Raw genomic sequence first — 20,277 nt, forward strand, 5'->3', positions numbered from 1 at the left:
TCCTCCTCCTGAAGTCAATAATCCGCTCCTTGGTCTTGCTGACACTAAGTGAGAGGTTGTTGTTGTGGACCACTCAACCAGATTTTCGATCTCCCTCTTATATGCTGATTTTGTCACACCTTTGATTTGGCCAATGGCAAGGTGTCATCAGCAAATTTAAATATGGCATTTAAGCTGTGCTTACAATGCAGTTATAAAATCAGACCTACCAAAAATATGGAAAATTGCCCACTTATGTCCTGAATACAAATTCCGGTTGACTAATTACTGCCCGATCAGTCACCAGTAAGGTGGTCAATAGTGTTTTTAAACAGTGTTTACTCATTAAAAATCTGCTCACCAGTGCTCAAGTGCCAGTTTCACCAGGAGCACCTGGTTCTAGACCTCATCTCAGTCTTGATCATGACATCAGTCAAAGAGCCGAATTGAAGAAGTGAGAGGAATTACCCAGGAGTGGACCCTGTACTACCCCACAAATGTTTTGAAGCCGTACAGGTCAGAGCACCTTGCCAACAATACCACTGTGACCCTCCTACAAGGCATAGTGAGTCACTAACAGTGGATATTGTGGCCTTGTTCATGGTCTGCCCTAATGGGTACCTGACAGCTTATGATGACATGGTGCTTTTTACGGTTTCTAAATATATTTGATAATCAGAAATTAATTAATTAAAATCATGAATATACCATGAAATAGAGGGAAGTAAATCTAGAACCTATCTAAGTTTACCTTTCAAATGATGGTTGACAATCCTAATTAATTGATTAGGCAATACCATATTTGGCAGTCACTCAAGTTAATCAAATAATGGAATCCCCTGTTAAAGAACAGAGCAAGAATTTTCTGCGCATCTGATGTCCCGCAAAATCCCAACTTCCAGACTGCCATGCATGATTGTAGACTTCCAGGATTCACTGCCATGTACACTGCAGCTAACTCCTTGGAACTGCCTGCTAGCTGTCAGGGCATTCCAGCCCGTTGTCTCTTTGTTCTTTTTGCCAGATTGTATCAATCATAAATTACATTGGCTAATGTTGCCTTATTCGGGCGGCCAGTCTGTCCTCCTACAATCTGTTTTTATTGTCCTTACTGTCTATGACATTTACAAATTTTGCATTATCTGTGGTTTTGAAATTTTACTGTGCATAGCCGTAGCCATACGATTAGTATAAAGCTTGGTTCAACCTATCGTTTGGCTTTAAACAGTTCTTAATTTGTGCACTTTATTTGTCAAATTACAATGTATAATGGAAACAATCATTACTTTCTAAGGATAACTTCAAATCACTTCTTTTGTTGCCTCTGAAGTAAATAATTAATTCCAAATTCTTTCATTGAAATTGTAAATCCATTTGTTAAGGCAGCTCAGCTGCAATGGTTCTAACGCATCGTGGTCAATAGACTAGATCTTAAACATGAGAAATTTTGCAGATGCTGGAAATCCAGAGCACCACACACAAAGTGATGGAGGAATTCAGCAAGTCCAGCAGCATCTATGGAAATGAATAAACAGTCAATGTTTCAGGCCGAGACCCCTCCTCAGGACTGGAAAGGAAAGGGGAAGATGCCAGAATGAAAAGCTGGGGGAGGGTAAGGAGAATAGCTAGAAGGTGATAAGTGAAGCCAAGTGAGTAGGAAAGATAAAGGGCTGGAGAGGAAGGAATCTGATAGGAGAGGAGAGTGGACCACAGGAGAAAGAGAAGTAGGAAGTGATAGGCAGGTGAGAAGAGGTAGGAGGCCGAAGTGGGAATTGAAGAAGAAGGGAGAGGGAGGGACTTTTTTTTACTGGAAGGAGAAATCGGTATTTATGCCATCAAGCTGCAGGCTGCCCAGACGGTGTATAAGGTGTTGCTCCTCCACCCTAAGGACGCCCTTATTTTGGCACAAGAAGAGGTCCATTTACCAAAGTGTTGTAATGGGAATGGAAATCAGAATTAAAGGTTTGGCCACTTAAAAGTTCCACGTTTGGTGGATGGAGTGGAGATCTGTTAAGAAGAGAATATATCCTACATCATTGTACACCATTGTGTATAAAACACCCACAAGTCACAAACCGTAAAAGGAATGTTGTAAACTGAAGGATCTGTTCCTGAGCTATATTGTTCTATGATCGAAGAGAAAGTAAGCTATCCACATCTTGGTGATTTTTCTGACCTTTCTATAACCTGGCCTTTGCCCAAGGAAGGAGCCAAAACAGCTGGCAGTATAGAGAGACTTTCAAATATAATAGTAATTAGACTTTAATTGACTTCAAGGTGTGCCCATTTACTCCAGTTACCCACAGGAGAATACCTAAGAAGTAGCTTCAAATCCATAGGTTAGTTTAACAGGTAAATTTCTTAACTGTGCTGTGGACCCTAGACTACCCATGAGTAATATAACAAGAGTTCAAATCTGCTGTGCAAAAAGAAGTCCCGGTGACGATATCGAAAATAGAGAAGAGAACTTGCATCGCAGTGCATTTAATCTTAACACTGAAACTAATGAAAACAATATGTATGCATTTATAGTACTGAGGAATTCTTTGTTCTCTTGCCAAATATGTAAGTTCGTAAATGTTTTTCATTTCTTAAGTGGTTTTAATTTGGTAATTTTTCCATCAGTTATGGTCCTCTGAATTGTTTAAGTTAAATTTTGTAAATACAGAGGATAATTTATTTATCTAGAATTGCAATAGTGATTGATCTTTTTAAGGATGATATTTCTGGATATATTTTTCTTAAATTTGTCCTTATTTATTTATGTTTATATAGCAATTAGCTTTAAATTAAAATGGTTGGCATTTGCAATGAAAACCTTTTGCACTCTTGATTACGATTGATTAATGTCACTTAAGGACTGAAAATTTTAAGGCTAGGTGAAAACTTCCAAGATTATGTATCAAAATATAGGAGTATGTTTCTTAGATGTCATTAAGTCTGTTTCATATTTTGTAACCATGATTAGATTTTACAAAGGCAAACTTTTTTTATGGCTTCTCAAAAAATGAGAGGAACATTCTTGGCATGTAACATAATTCAACTGGTTTCAATCTTTGCGTTTCCTCTTCATGCAGTGTAATTATTGACAGATTTCTATGCTGCTCACATAAAATACTGGACAATATGTAGATTCCATAGTTACAGGAGAGGTTTTTGTTTGCACAAAGGATGTAGTAGCCACTTTGATGGTAGTTCTCTGGTAGTTTAAGCCATTAACCAAACAGATTTGGGGGGGGGGGTGTGGGTGTGTGGAGCAGCAGATTGTAATGTTATTGAAGAAATAAATCATTTATTAGTAATTTTCAGTTAAACCTGAGAAAATCACTACCATATACTTATTGGGGCAAATGGTTTATTTCTCTGCTGTTACTCAATGTGATATCTGAAATGTTTCCAAGTTCAGAAAATGGATTTTCCTGCTCTAAATGATCATTATCATCATCATCGTTATGTGATGTGGGTGATCATGGTCTGTGATCATGATTGTTCTTGGCAAATTTTTCTACAGAAGTGGTTTGCCATTGCCTTCTTGTGAGCATTGCCTTTTACAAGATGGGAGACCCCAGCCATTATCAGTGCTCTTCAGAGATTGTCTGGTGTCAGTGGGTGCTCAACTAGGATTTGTGATATGCACCAGCTACTCATACAACCATGGCTTTACATGACCCTGATTGGGAGGTGGTGCTAAGCAGATGCTACGCCTTGCCCAAGGATGACCTGCAGGCTAGCAGAGGAAAGGAGTACCTTACACATCCCTTGGAAGAGACTATCTCCACTCCACCACCCAGCCCTAAATGATAGAATAAGTAAATAACTCCTGCTCTAAGTAAGTCACTTAAGAAACCTACACTTGTGTATCCCACCCACAATACAGCTGCTTATGCTAACATAAAAACAGTTAATATGGTTTAATTCACCCGGCAATTTGCAGGAGCATTATCAGGCAAAGATTAACACAAGCCAGAAAAAGAGGTTATAAGAACAGATGATCAACTCCTTATTCAACAGGTTGCATTTTTGTTTTTTTTATTTTGCAACAGTAGCTGCATAAATAACTTGTTTACCCAGATCTCAAATTGTTGATATCAGGAAGCATATTAATGAAGTACTGATAGTTGAAGTGGCTGAGGAAACAAAATCTTGGGGTCTCGGCAGTTGTGCAAAATTTGCCACTGATGGAAATATTAAAATTGAGAAATGGCCAGCAACCATTTCATTGTCAGGGATGAGCTGGAGTTGGCAGAATGTAGATGTCTGGCTTCCCATAAATGCATTGAAATGTTTAAGTCTAGAAGCAACAAAAGTGTATTAAAAGATTTCATCAGCATCTTTATAACTACTCAATAACTTACAATTAAGCAGTAAAGGATGCCATTTAAGTGATAAAAGTTACACATTTATAGGGTTTCAGAAAATGACAGTCTTGGTGATGGCAGACATTAGTGATAATTCTATTTTGCTGGGTTAACTTGTCCTCTGTGAGAACTCAGTCAATAAAAAGAGGTGACAAAGACATTCTTATACCATGCATATGAGATTATCCAAAAATTGCAAATGTTAATTCAAACAGTAATACTTTATGATGTTGTAATTACAATCTCAGACATCATGTTTCATTATTTTCTCATTTTGTGTTTCATTACAATTGTACTTGTTTGCATGTACTTTATATCAATGATATCAACAGAATGCCAAGGGGGCAGTGTTGTCCAATTGAGGCAACTTTCCAAGCTGAAAATTTTGTTAATGTAATATTGTGAATATTCCAATTCATGCTTTTCCTGTTAGTGTGTCCAGTTATGAAATTTCATAACTATTATGATTGCAATAATTATGGAAAACTATAAAATAAAATGTGATGGATTGGTAGCTCCTGACAGCTTGCTCATTAGATTGACTATAGAAAGTAGTACAGTTGCTAAGAAATAGATGCCACATGCCACGCTTCTAGAATTAAAATTCTCAAATATATGTATATAGACTGCAAAAATTTATTTCAAAGTTGGACATGTGCCACCCTTCCTTCAGTAACCACATCAAAATAAAAAGACATATTTGGGACACCTTTGTTACATATAATGCATCTGCTCAAAGTGGCCCATGAACTTAGAACCATTGTGTATGAACAACAATACGATTGTTGAAATTAAAGCATAACATGCCATAAATACTGAGCTAATCAAGCAACACCTCCATAAATTAGTGATAAACCTGATTATGATTCTGATTTTAGATTTTTATTACCAACTTTGCTAGTATGATGGCTTTACCAGTAAATACAGACCTTGTTGGCCATTACTTCACCATGGTAATAAATGGAAAAACATCTGTTTGGTCTCATCACTAAACATGGACACTACATGTGCACATTTGTGTTGTGTTGCGAAATGTGCAGGTTTTTGTATTGTACCATACTGTAGTTCTGCTAAACTTTCTCGTGCAAATGACCCATTTCATAGCAGTGACAAATCTATTTAAATATTAATATACAGGGAACCATAAGGATAGGGCAGCTTGTTTAATAGTAACCCTGTTCTTTGATTATCATGATGAACAAATAGATTTGTTTGCCATCTCCATTTTGATTTGTATAAAGTACAGCAGCTAGTATGACTGAATCATCTGTAAAGATTGGCTTTGTTATGAATGAGCTTGGCTGAGTTGGACTTCTCTAACCACTCATAACTAGTACACTCAGTGACTATTTTATTAGGTACACCTCTACACCAGCTCGATAATGCAAATATCTAGTCAGCCAATGGTGGCAGCAACTCAATGTATAAAAGCATGCAGATGTGGTCAAGAGGTTCAGTTATTACTGAGACCAAACATCAGAATGGGGAAGAAGTGTGATGTAGGTGACTTTGACTATAGAATGATTGTTGGGGCCAGACTGGGTGGTTTGAGTATATCATAAACTGATCACCTGGTATTTTCATACACAACTGTTTCTAGAGTTTACAGAAAATGCTGTGAAAAACAAAGAACATCCAGTTAGCAGCACTTTGAAATAGATGGGCTACAGCAGCAGAAGATGATGAACAGACATTCAGTGGCACACTGAGTGTACATTAAGCAATTTGCAGTTGATTCTCCCCATGTAGAGCCTTCAAAATTTTTATCACAAAATTTATTTTTGAAATCCTTGTTCTTAATTTAAACGAAGTTTATTTCTGGATCAGACACAACTGTTATTTTTGTTCCTTGTGTCCAGGAAAATAATACATGTAATTAATACACATAAGAAAGTCTTTGACTTTACCCTATTTCTTAGGTCAAATTACAATGTGTGATAATACAATTTTGTTTTCTAAATTTCTAGATTTGCGCATTTTAATCAGGATTCCTGTTGGAGCTTAGTTTCCTATATTTCAAGTTTTGTATTTACAGAAAAGCCTTAATATTAAAGTCCTCTGTTCAGAGTCGAAATGTCTATGCTAGAGGTTGTGCATTTAAGATGAGAAGGAGTAGGTTCAAAAGAGATATGTGGGACAAGTTTTCTACACAGAAGAGTGAATGGATGCATGGAGTGCCCTATCAAGGATGATAGCTGAGGCAAATACAACAGAGGTGATAAGAGCCTCTTAGGTAGGCACAGAAATGTGAAAGAATGGAAAGACATGGACACTGTTCATCCAGAAATGATTATTTTAGTTAGGCATTGATTACTAGTTTAGTTAGTTTGGCACAACATTGTGAGACAGTGTGCCTGTTCCTGTGCTGTACTGTTCTATGATCAAAAAAGATTTATCAGCTGTTTCAATAGGGGGTATAAAATTGGCAGCTCTATACATTGGAGAAGAGGAGACTTAGGGATGCCCTGATAGGGAACTTCAAAATTATGATCTGATTGCACGAGTTAGATGAGTGAAGAATATTTCTCTGTGAGATAAGCCAAAATTATAAATACAAGTTAATTACTTAAATCACATAGATGACTAAGGTGATTTTTTTTTTAAACAGGGTGATTTGTCAAATGGACTTTTCTGCGAAAGGTAGATGAGACAGATAATGTGCTGCTTTCAAAAGGAAGCTTGATTAGCATGAGAGAAAGAGCATGTAATGATACACTGAAATGCTGCATTACGATAGGAACAATTTGTATGAGGGATGATTGATAAGTTCGTGACCTAAGGTAGAAGGAGTCAATTTTAGAAAACCTAGCACATTTATTTTTCCTACATTTACACACTTAGTCCAGTGGTCATAGAGCATACAGATCCCTTCTTTGTAGAAGTTGGCATCTTGGACCTCCAGAAGTGGTTGATAAGTTTGTGGCCTACAGTAGGAGATGAGGAGAAACTTCAAACTTTCTGCATTTTCACTCAGAGTTGAACTGCACGTGCATGTAACGAGAGCTGTATAACTCATCTCCTTCTACCTTAGGCCATGAACTTATCAATCACCCCTGTTGTGGACCACCTGGAGGTCCAAGACGCTCTCATTACATGCACGGGCAGTTCAATTCTTTCAGTGCTAGTGCAGAAAGTTTGAAGTTATTAACTCATCTCCTTCTACTGTAGGCCATGAACTTATCAAGCACCCCCGCTGTGGACCACTTCTACAAAGAAGGGATTTGTATGCTCCACGACCGCTGGACTAAGTGTGTACATGTAGGAGGGGACTATGTTAAAAAATAAATGTGCTAAAATTGACTCCTTCTACCTTAGGCCACGAACTTATCAATCACCCCTCGTATATCTTTCGTAACAGAATCAAAGTTGAGTATTTACCTGGTGTGATCATCAACGTCCAATGTTGTGCCTGTATAATGTTAATCTCAACAAAATCAGATAGATATACAGATTTCATAATATTTTGTGATTATTACTTCCTTCACTAGGAATGTTTATAAGGATTATCGATTCTTAGAACTTGCTTGTGACTCTCAGGAGGAGCTAGATGGTTGGAAAGCATCATTTCTTCGGGCTGGTGTTTATCCAGAGAAGTGCACTGTAAGTAGACAAGAAGTTAAACATTGATAGAATTCAGAACTTAAGGTAATAGAATAGAATGGAATAGTTAAATGGAACAAGTTTGGTGGGTGAATCTCTACTGCTTAGTGATGTTGCTCTATTTATGAATTTCATTTATGAATCTGTGAAGATGACATTCAACAAGTGAATTACATACAATAGGCATCTTTCACTTCAATATTTTAGTTTCTTGATTTCAGGCAGTGCTAGAAAAAAGTATTTGGGATGAATTGTTTAACTGTGCATCAGAAAAGCTTGAATATTTCTTGCAAGCAAAGTGTTGCCTTAAGTTTATTATATGTAAATAAAGTCTTCATTCAGTGCCATTGTCTGTCCATTACAAGGCTTTATTAATGCCAACCTTTCATAACCAACTCTCCTCATATGTTCCTATTTTCTTTTGTTTAAACTTAAGACCCCAATTTCTGATTGAATTTCTTCACCTTTCATCTTAATGAGGAATTCTATGAAACTGTGTCACTCTTCCCTAAAGTACTCTCAGACAAAATTACTAATGAGTCACTTATCATTAAGCAATACCAAATTTAAGATATTGTCATCCTTGTTAGCTCTTCAATATACTGGTTTTAAAAAAATGTCTCAATCCAGGAATTCATACTCCATAATATTATTGCTAAAATATACTTGGCATTGGTTAAACACAACTCCAGGGTAACTAACCAAGATTTGAGACTATATTCAATATTTAGGAAGGATAGACAAAAAGGAAAAGGCCAGTGATTATTTTGATTAAAGTTGCACATTATTACTGTAGTATTAATGTTAGATACACTCTAATTTCTAAACCTACATTACCAATCATGTTTGAAGGCTAACAGACAACTTCACCGATCTTTTTCTGCCCTTTGGAACTCCTTAACTCCAGGTAGACTGATTCTTTATCCTAATTTTCTGAACTAATATGCTTTCTCACTATGGTTCTGTTTTAATTTTTTAACTATCAGTATCAGACACCACCTTTTCCTTTTTGTCTATCCTTCCTAAATATTGAATATAGTCTCAAATCTTAGTTAGTTACCCTGGAATTGTGTTTAACCAATGCCAAGTATATTTTTGCTGTTAATTTGCCTGCCTTACTCAAATGCTTCAGATATTTAATTAGAACAGCTTTAGATTTTTTTTACATTCTACATATCTTAGACATCTCCAGTTTGATCCCACCAGCAATCTGTGAATTGATAGGTTAATTGGCTGCTGTAGACCTCCCCTATTGTGTAAGTGAGTGGTAGAATTAGAAGGGCTATTGGTGGAAATATGGGGAGAATAAAATAGGTTTAGAGTAGGATTAGTGTAAAAATAGGTGCTGGATTTGGTGTTGTGTGATGAACTAGATTTGATTAGGGAGCTTAAGGTAAAAGAACCCTTAGAAGACAGTTATCATAATATAGAATTCACATTGCAGTTTGAGAAGAAGTTAAAATCAGATGCATTGGTATTACAATTGAGTCAAGATAATTACAGAGGCATGAGAAAGGAGCTGACCAAAATTGATTGGAAGGGGGCATTAGCTGGGATGATGCTGGAGAACAGTGGCTGGAGTTTCTGGGAGTAATTCAGAAGGTGCAGGTTCAGTTTATCCCAAAGTAGAAGAAGCATTCGAAAGGGAGGATGAGACAACTATGGCTGACAAGGGAAGTCAAAGACAGCATAAAATCGAAAGAGAGGGCCTACAATATTAAAAAAATTAGTGGGAAAGTAGAGGATTGGGAAGCTTTTAAAAATCAACAGAAGGCAACAAAAAGCAATAAGGAGAGAAAAAAAATAAATATGGAGGTGTTAACCAATAATATAAAAGGACACAAAAGTTTTTTTCAGTTTTTAAAAATTTATTCATTTGCGGGATTTGAGCATTGCCAGCTAAGCTGGCATTTATTGCCCATTGCTAGTTGCCCTTGAGAAGGTGGTGATGAGCCCTTCTTGAACCGCTGCAGTCCCTGAGATATAGGTACACCCACAGTGCTGTTAGGGAGGGAATTCCATGATCTTGACCCTACGACAATGAACACTGCTGTGTTTCCAAGTCAGGATGGAGAGTGATTTCAAGGGGGATTTCTAAGTGGTGGTGTTCCCAAGTATCTGCTGTTCTTGTCCTTCTAGATGGTAGTGGTCATGGGTCTGGAAGGTGCTGCCTTAGGAACTTTGGTGTGTTGTTGCAATGCATCTTGTAGATAGTACATACAGCTGCAACTATTCGCCAATAGTGGAGGGATTGGATGCTTGTGGAAGGGGTACCAATCAAGTGGGCTCCCTTGTACTGGATGGTGTTAAGCTTCTTGAGTGTTGATGGAGTTGCACTCATCCAAGTGAGTGGCGAGTATTCCATAACACTCCTGACCTGAGACTTGTAGATGGTGGACAGGCTTTGGGGAGTCAGGAGATGAGTTAACACACTGCAGAATTCCTAGCCCTTGACCTGCTCTGGTAGCTACTGTGTTTATATGGCTAGACCAGTTCAGTTTCCTGTCAATGGTAACCCCCAGGATGTTGATAGTAGGGGATTCAGTGATAGTGATGCCACTGAATGTCAAGGGACGATGGATAAATGAAGAGTAAAAGAGAGGCAAAAGTGGCTATCAGAGGCCCAGGTTCTGATCAAAAAGCTCTAGAACCTGGGCTTCTGTATTTCCCTCTGCATCTGGATCCTCAACTTCCTAACTGGAAGACCACATCTGTAGGGATCGAAGACAACACTTCTACCTCACTGACAATTAACACTGCTTAGCCCATTGCTCGACTCTCTCTACACCCATGACTGGTGGCTAGGTACAGCTCAAATACCATCTATAAATTTGCTTACAGTAGAACTATTGTTGGCAGAATTTCAGATGGTGACGAGAGGGCAAAAAGAAGAAAGATGTATCAGCTAGTTAAGCGGTGTCGCAGCAACAACCTTGCACTCAACGTCAGTAAGACCAAAGAACTGATTGTGGACTTCAGAAAGGGTAAAACGAGGGAACACACACCAGTGCTTGTAAGGGGATCAGAAGTGGAAAGAGTGAGCAATTTCAAGTTCCTGGGTGTTAACATCTCTGCAACCTGTGATGCAGTTACAAAGAAAGCACAGCAGCAGCTATATTTCATTAGGAGTTTGAGGAGATTTGGTATGTCACCAAAAACACTCAAAAATTTTACATATGTACTGTGAAGAGCATTCTAACTGGCTGCATCACTGTCTAGTATTACTACTACACAGGATGAAAGTAAGCTGCAGAGAGCTGTAAACTTAGTCAGCTCCATCATGAGCAGTAGCCTCTGCAGAATCCAGGACATCTTCAAGGAATGATGTGTCAAAAAGGCAGAGTCCATCATTAAAGGACCCCCAGCACCTAAGTCAGCCTTGTTTTCATTGCTACCATCAGGAAGGAGGTACAGAAGCAAGAAGGTACACACTCAACAATTCATTCTTGAATGGACATTGAACCCATAAACACTGCCTCAATACTATTTTATTTCTATTTTTGCACTAGTTTAATTTAACTATTTAATATATGTTTACTTACTGTCATTCACATTTTTTTCTCTATTATTACATATTGCTTTGTACTGCTGCTGTAAAGTCAACAAATCCCATGACGTATGTCAATGATATTAAACCTGATGCTGATTCTGACTGCTGGAAAATGACACTCTAGAAGCAGTATTTGAGAATAAAGGAATGGAGGATGAACTGAATAGGTATTTTGCATCCGTCTTCACTTTGGAATATGCCAGACATCAACAACATGCCAGAAATTCCAAGAGAGTCATGGGCAGAAGCAAGTGTAGCTGCTATTGCTAAGGAGAAGGTGCTTGCGAAGCTGAAAGGTCTAAAGATAGTTAAGTCAGCTGGACCAGATGGACGACACCCCAAGGTTCTGAAAGGGGTAGCTGAAGAGATTGCAGAGGCATTAGCTGTGATCATTCTAGAATCAATAGATTCTAAAATAGTTTTGGAAGACTGGAAAACTAAATGTCGCTCCACTCTTTAAGCAGGGAGGGAGAGAAGCAAAAGACAACAAATTATAGGCTAGTTAGTATGACTTCAGTGTTTGGTAAGATGTTAGAGTCTATTATTAATGTTAAGGTTTTGGGGTACGTAATAGAATAGGTTGAATCTAACATGATTTCCTTAAAGGGAAACTGCCTGACAAATCTGGTGGAATTCTTTGAGGAAATAATAGGCAGGATAAACTAAGGGAGAGTCAATGGATGTTGTTTATTTAGATTTTCAGAAGTCCTTTACAAGGTGCTGCACATGAGACTGCTAAACAAGATAGAAGCCCATGGTACTACAGTAAAGATACTAGCATGGATAGAAGATTGGCTGACTGACAGTAAGCAATGAGTAGGAATAAAGGAGGCCTTTTGTGGTTGACTGCTAGTGATTATTGTGTTTCACAGAGGTCAGTGTTGTATCTGATCCTTTCACGTTATATGTTAATGATATAGATGAAGGAATTGATGGCTTTGTGGCCAGGGTTGCAGATGATTTCAAAGTGGAAGGGCAGGTAGTGTTGAGAAAGTGGAGTTTAATAGGTTCTTGATTAGTAAGAGCATCAAACGTTACAGGAAGAAGGTAGAAGAATGGGATTGAGAGGGAAAATAAATCAGCTATATTCAAATAGTGGAGCAGAGTTGATGGGCTGAACAGCCTAATTCTGCTTCAATGTCTTGTGAACTTATGGTGTGCATGCGCAAGATGGCTTGCATAAAAACTTCATTAGGCACTACCATCCCTCGATTCTTTAAACCCCACCTATAATAAAAAGATACATAATGATCATCTTTACTCCCAAATGAAGCAGCAAATTATCTTTTATAACCCTAGAGCAGTGAGATGTTTTCACAGGAAACGTCTCATGCAGGGTTCACACCAGCTAGGCCGTTTTGAGAACACCATAAGATATGGAAGCAGAAGCAGGCCATTCAGCCCATCAAGTCTGCTCCGCCATTCAGTCATGGGCTGATTCAATCCTGAAGTCACCCCCTCTTGTCCTAGATTCCCCTACCTTGGGAAATAACTTTGCCATATCTAATCTGAACACAAGCCGGTGGATGATATATTTTGAAATTCTCACAGACCTGGTGTACAGTATTTGGATTGTAAATATTTACAATTACAATATTTAGAAATGATATTATTTTTAATTGTGTATTTAAAATATTAATATTCATAATCTTTGAACAGGTTTTCTAAAATATTTCATTTATTTCAATCTGTCTCTATTATACTTTTATTAATAAATTATGAGTATATGTAATGAAGTAACAGAACTCATCCCTTTTCCTTAATAAAATGTCCTCAATTATTGCTACTAATTCATTAATCAATAATAATCTATAGTATAGTGGTTAGTATCCCCACCTGCATTACTAAATGACAATAAAAGAGGACTGCATGTCCTCATAATCTAATCTAATCTCTGCTTAAAATTTGCCATGGCAAATGAGAAAGTTTATTTAGAAGACTGTTGCCAGTTTGGGCACACAAAACACCCACCTCTCGTCTGTGGCCAAATAGTCAGGGTGGTCTGAAGGATCCATTTCCATGAGTATCTCTTTGATTTTTTTTTAATGTTTGGCCCTGTTTGCCTTATTACCATTTATCTGACCCCGTGTTTTTGAACAGCAGAAAGATGTGTAAAGGCCTCCTGGCAGTCTGGCACAGCACTTCAGTATATACTTCTTGAGGCCAATCACTGCTTGCAACCTGCTCTGCTTTGCAGGTTGGTGACAGCAACTAGGCTCCCAGTACAACTGGACTTGCAGGATTTTATGAAGTAAGTGATAAAGGGAGAGATGCAGGCAGCATGCTTATTTTTGATGCCTATAGGCATATTCCAGCTGAGTTGCATTAAGGTGTACAGGTGTTGTAAAATTGTTATAATTTCAATATTTATTTTCACATCGTGCACTTCTTACCAAAGCTGAACTATTATCCAAATCAGGCTAATTTTGTTGGGTTATAGAATTTTTCACTGTTTTGTCTAAGCAAAGCTTAGAGATAGCAGTAAAGGATAGAAAACAGGCTCTTTGCCCCACACTGTCCATGCCAACCATCAAGCACCCATCTACATAGAGTACCGTGCAAAAGACTTAGGCACATATATAGAACTTGGGTGCCTAAGACTTTTGCACAGTACTGTAGCAGTTTTATGTATCACACTGCACTGTTGCCCCCCCCGCAAAAAAAAACAAATTTCATGGCATATATGAATAATCATAAACCTGATTCTGAAATGGGTCTCTATTGTGGACTGAGAGTGGGAAGGGGTCAAGGAGAGGGGAATCATGGTTGGGAAAGGGGAGAGGGGAGGGAGCAGGAAGCATCAGAGAGATATTCTGTAATGATCAATAAGCCAGTTGTTTAGAGTCAATGACCTTGCATGGTGTCTTAGTGCTGGTGTGTCTGTGTCTGCACCTGCACCAGCCCCCACCCCGGCACTCCTTCTGTGTTAACTGTTCAACACCCCTCCTGCGGCAGAATATCCTCGCCATTCCCATCATCCTTTGCTCCTGCCAGACTTACAAACATTGACAAATACGTAACTGTGCAAAAGTCTTACACACCCTAGCTATATATATGTGCCTAAGACTTTTGCACTGTACTGTATATATTATTTTTTTCTCCCAAATTCCCAACAAAACACCAACCTATGCCATCCATCCACACAAGGAGCAACTTGGGGACGTCGGAGGGTGAGAAGAAATCCTACGTAGTCACAAAGAAAAGATACAACTTACCCAGAGTCAGGATTGAACCCAGGTCACTGGAGCTATGAGGGTAGCAGTGCTGAGCAATCACACTGCCACAAGTGTACAGACCTAGAAATTGTTTTGGGTGTTGTATCTCATAATTGTGCAGTGCATCAACAAGTTTTCTGTCATGGACCAGCAACTGCAAGCTTCTGTTCAACTGTTTTTTCACATTTTTTCTTTGCGTGTGACATGTGGAAGAAAAGTCACTTGCAGGTGGTGGAAGAAAACTGACGGATTGAGTGAGGGCTGTATCTATAAATTATATCTATAATGCATTCTTGTAGATTTATTGGCATAGAGAAGGTGTTTCCACATTTGAAAGTAATATTTTAAAACCAGTAAACTGGAAAATAAAATTGTTTTTTAAATATAATTTATTGTTGAAACAAGATTGTGTCTTGTTGTCTGACACTCAGTATTTCCAGTAAAATCCATAATAGCTATCTTTAGAATCAGAATCAGGTTTATTGTCACTGACATTAGTTATAAAATTTGATGTCTTGTGGCAGCAATACAGTGCAGACATAAATTACTATAGATTACAATAAAAATAATTTAATAAATAGTACAGTAGAGAAATAGTGAGGCAGTGTTCATGGGTTCATAGATTGTACAGAACTCTGATGACAGGGGAGAAGAAGCTGTTCCTACAACATTGAGTATGGGTCTATAGGCTCCTGAGGCTCCTCCCTTATGGTAGTAATGAGAAGAAGACATGCTCCAAATGGTGAGGGTCCTTAATGATGGATCCTCACCACCTTTTGAAGATGTCCTCATTATTGGGGTGGCTTGTGCCTGTGATGGAACTGGCTGAGTCTAGAAACTGCTGAATCCTTTTATGATCTGTGCATTGGTGCCTCCGTACCACTCAGAATGCTCTTCATGGTGCATCTGTAGAAATATGCAAGTCTTTGGTTACTTACCAAATCTCCTCAAACTCCTAATAACATATATCTGCTGTCATGTCTTCATCATGATGACATCAATATGATAGACCCTCTAAGATGTTGATGCCCAGGAACTCGAAATTGTTCACCCTTTCCACCATTGACTTCTCAATCAATTCTCATGATCTTTCTTTCCTGAACTCCACAGTCAGTTCCTTTGTCTTGCTGACATTGAGTGCAAGGTTGTTTTTATGACACTACTCGACCAGCTGGTTCATTTTACTCCAGTATGCCTCCTCGTTGCCATCTGAGATTCTGCCAGCAACGGTGGTGTCATCAGCGAATTTACATTTATGGATGGCATTTGAGTTCTGCCTAGCCACACAGCCATGTATGTGGAGAGAGTAGCGCAGTGGGCTAAGAACACATCCTTGAGGTGTGTCTGTGTTGATTATCTGCAAAAGATGTTGTCACCAATCGGTATAGACTGTGGTCTTCTGATGAAGTCAAGAATCCAGTTTCAAGTGGGAGGCACAGAGGCTCAAGTCTTGAAGCTTGTTGATGTAGCACTGAGGGTTGATGTTTTTAAACATTGAGTTGCAGTGATTAAACAGCAGCGTGACATAGGTATTGCTGTTGTCCAGATCATCCATAGTTCAATGAGAGCTAGTGAGATTATGTCCGCTGTAGACCTATTATGGCAGTAAGAAAATTGCAGTTGGTCTCGGTCCTTACTCAGGCAGGAGTTAATTTTAGTCACGACCAACTCTCAAAGCACTTCATCACACAGAGAAGATGTGAGTACTATCGGGTGATAGTCACCCTGTATTTCTTGGGCGCTGGTATAACTGATGCCCTTTTGAAGCTGATGTAGACCTTTGACTGCAGCAGTGAGAGGTTGAATATGTCCTTGAACGCTCGCCAGTTAATTTCTAAGTTCAACAATAACACTAACTGAAAACTCAGCTGCATGTAGAAATGTATATTTTTTATTTAAGATTAAATTTATTTGGAAGCAATTTTCTGTAAGATGGCTTTTTCATGGCAGCTTTGTTCCCCAGCTTTGATCTCACTTCATGTTATTCATTCTTTCCTGCATTCACATCTTTGTAAATATACATGATGTTTTGACTTGATACCTGTAAGTTTGCTTGACAAAAACAAACCAGCGTTAAAATCCATCAATTGAAGTTTTGTGCTCCATTCAGATTACCCTGAAAGTTCAGTTCTTCAGCATGTGCCCAACTAAATATGTGCTGGATTACTGTGATTCAGCCTGGCATCTTCCTTGTTCTGCCCCCTCCATCTCCATGGCTGCCTCTTTGATATTGCCCCTTCATTGGTCTGGCCTCTTCCTTTGCTTTATCCTCCATTGACCTGTCCTTTCCCTTGGTGCGGACCCTCCTCTGCACGCCTCCTGCTTTGTGAGCTCAACCTCAACCTTAACCTCAACCTCCAGCCTCTCCCTCAGTCAGGTTTCTGCCTTGACACTGCTAATCCAACAGTGCTGCCCTTTCTGAAATACCACACCACATTATTTCTTCAAAGAACCTCAGCTAATGAGGTGGACATAATTTCATTTTCACAAAACTGTTGTTGACTGTGCCTAGTTACTTCGACTTTTTCTCAAGGTGCTCTGTTTTCCTTGATATTTGTTAAACTAACTGGGTGGCGGAAAAGGTAGGAAATGATGTGTGAAGTAATGGAATCTCAGTGAACAGACATGTAAGAGTTGTTTTGTTCATTCCGACCACTGGGACTTCAATTTGTTGTACAAATTAAATGCTTTATCATAAATCAGGAAGTAGAAGCTAAAGTAGCACAGAGTACATATTTATTTCTCACTATACAGTGAAACTCCCAACTTTCAACTTTGTCACTGGGATGGACACAGCTCAGATTTCTACTATTTAATTTGAAACTACCTCATGGTAAACTGGGGAATTTAAGTTTTTCTATGTTTGTGCTTTGCACAGCTTGATAGTGAAGAGGCAGTAGGTACGCATAACTTCTCCAAGGACCCTCAGCTGGAGAGACAAGTGATGACTATACGCAACTTAGTCGAGTCATACATGTATGTCATTAACAAGACTATCCGGGACCTTATGCCAAAGATAATTATGCACCTTATGATAAATAATGTGAGTTTTATTTTTCTTCAGCAAATAAAGCAAATAAGTAAAAACTAAACATTATTTTTACCACATATTGGAAAAAGGTTATCTCTTTTTTTAAAGTTCTCATATTTACTGTGTAGAAAATATCAGCATTGTCTTGTAATCGAGTTTGCTATTAACTTATGTAGTCAGTAGGTGTAGATTTTTGCATGGCACACGTTCTAGTACATTTATTTTATAGCATTATTCTCTTAAAAGTAAATTATATGTGCTGTCATTTTTATTGAAGGAAATCAATTGTGCCTTATTACATATTTTCTATTGGGATGTTTTAGAAAACATAGAGATCTAAAGCACATTACAGGCCCTTCAGCCAACAATGTTGTGCCAGCCATGTAACCTTACTTTAGTAGCTGCCTAGAATGTCCCTAATGCATAGTCCTCTATTTTTCAAAGCTCCATGTACCTACCTAAGAGACTCTTAAAAGACCCTATTGTATCTGCCTCTACCACCTTCACTGGCAGTGCATTCCACACACCCACCACTTTCTGTGTAAAAAAACTTACTTCTGACATTCCCCTTGTACCTACTTCCAAGCACTTTAAAACTATGCCCCCTCGTGTTAGCCATTTCAGCCCTGGGAAAAAGCCTCTGGCTATCCACATGATCAATGCCTCTCATCATCTTACAAACTTCTATCAGGTCACCTTTCATCCTCCGTCACTCCATGGAGAAAAGGCCAAGTTCACTCAACCTATTCTCCTAAGGCATGCTCTCTAATCCAGGCAACATCCTCGTAAATCTCCTCTACACTCTCTATATAATATCCACATCTTTCCTGTAGTGCAGTGACCAGAACTGAAAACAGTACTCCCAAGTGGGGTCCAGCTAAGGTCGTATACAGCTGTAACATTATCTCATGGCTCTTGAACTCAAGTCCATGGTTAATGAAGATGAACATACCATACGCCTTCTTAACAACACTGTCAACCTGCACAGCAGCTTTGAGTGTCCTATGGACATGGACCCCAAGATCTTGCTAATCCTTCACACTGCCAAGAGTCTTACCATTAATATTATATTCTATCTTCAAATTTGACCTACCAAAATGAACCACTTTACTTATCTGGGTTGAACTCCATCTGCCACTTCTCAGCCCAGTTCTGCATTCTATTGATGTCATGCTATAACTTCTGACAACCCTCCAGACTATCCACAACACCCCCAACTTTTGTGTCATTAGCAGACTTACTAACCCACCCTTCTACTTCCTTATCCAGGTCATTTATAAAAATCACAAAGAGGAGGGGTCCAAGAACAAATCCCTGTGGAACACCACTGGTCACCATTCTCCATGCATAATATGAACCATCCACAACTACCCTTTGTCTTCTGTGGACAAGCCAATTCTGGATCCATAAAGCAAGGTCTGCTTGGATCCCATGTATCACTACTTTCTAAATGAGCTTCGCATGGGGAACCTTATCAAATGCCTTACTGAAATCCATATACACTACATCCACTGCTCTGTCTTCATCAGTGTGTTTTGTTATATCCTCAAAATATTCAGTCAAGTTTGTAAGGCATGACCTGCCCTTGACAGAGCCATATTGACTATCCCTAATCAGATTATGTCTCTCTAAATGCTCATAAATCCTGCCCCTCAGGATCTCCTCCAACAATTTGCCTACCACTGAAGTAAGAGTTACTTATAATGTTTTTTTTGCATATATATGTATCTGCAGTCACTCTACAGTCGGTTGCTGATTTTCTCAAAGTAATAGGTCCTAGTTAAAGTACAAAAACAGGCTAATCAACCCAGCAAGCCCAGGATGAACTTTATGATCCATGTGAGTTTCATGCCACTCTTCTTTCTCCAACCACATCTAAATGTCCTGCCGGTGCATTCTTCCTCAAGGCTTTATCTAAAAGTTCTTTATATACTTGACACTGATCCATAATCAAACTACTCCCAATGTGCAGATTCTCCACTATATTTGTTAGTGATGGGTGTCCTGATGCAGGGTTTCAACCTGAAGTGTCAACAATTCCTTTCCTCCCACAAATGGGGCTTGACTTGCTGAGTTTCATCACCAGATTGTTCCTTGCTCTAGATTCCAGTATCTATGGTCCCTTGTATCTCAAGTTAGCAATCAGGCTTCATAATGTTGCTGTTTTTCCTCCCAGGCCTCTCATCGCATCTGACATGTTAATGGAGGGAGGACCTCAGATATGCAAAGTGACATCAACAGTGTGCAATGCACATCTATATGCCACTTCTGGAATATTCAATATGTTTCCAGCCACTGGGCTTTGAAGCCTACTCATGGCATGTTTCAAAGAGGACTTCTCTGAATAGATCTTGGGCCAGCACTGGAAACGGAAATCCAATAGCTAGATCCCCTGTAAGCAATTCAGCTGGTTGTTCTTTAGTCAATGTCCCCTCCCCACCCCCAAAAACCCACTATTATTCTGAGGTAGCAGTCCTGAGCTACTCAGCAAACTCATGATTCTTTCACATCCAGCTCCCACAGGCACCGCTGTCTCCCTTGAGA

The 20,277-nt window shown here is 38.8% G+C and overlaps 1 protein-coding gene across 6 annotated transcripts in view; it reads left to right on the forward strand.

The window, feature by feature from the left end:
• LOC140206105 (dynamin-2-like) overlaps nucleotides 1–20,277 on the forward strand; it is a 240,816-nt gene that overhangs the window by 198,808 nt on the left and 21,731 nt on the right. For 3 of the 6 annotated variants that reach the window (XM_072274262.1, XM_072274263.1, XM_072274264.1), the window contains 2 exons: nucleotides 7,826–7,937; nucleotides 17,581–17,745. The exons of 1 other annotated variant lie outside the window; for it this stretch is intronic. In XM_072274262.1, the coding sequence (XP_072130363.1) occupies nucleotides 7,826–7,937; nucleotides 17,581–17,745 (277 nt within the window). Of the gene's footprint in view, nucleotides 1–7,825; nucleotides 7,938–17,580; nucleotides 17,746–20,277 lie in introns of those variants that run through there. 2 more of the 6 variants (XM_072274266.1, XM_072274268.1) reach the window with 2 other exon arrangements.

The sequence above is a fragment of the Mobula birostris genome, chromosome 12, assembly GCF_030028105.1.
Source record: "Mobula birostris isolate sMobBir1 chromosome 12, sMobBir1.hap1, whole genome shotgun sequence".
Lineage (NCBI taxonomy): Eukaryota > Metazoa > Chordata > Chondrichthyes > Myliobatiformes > Myliobatidae > Mobula > Mobula birostris.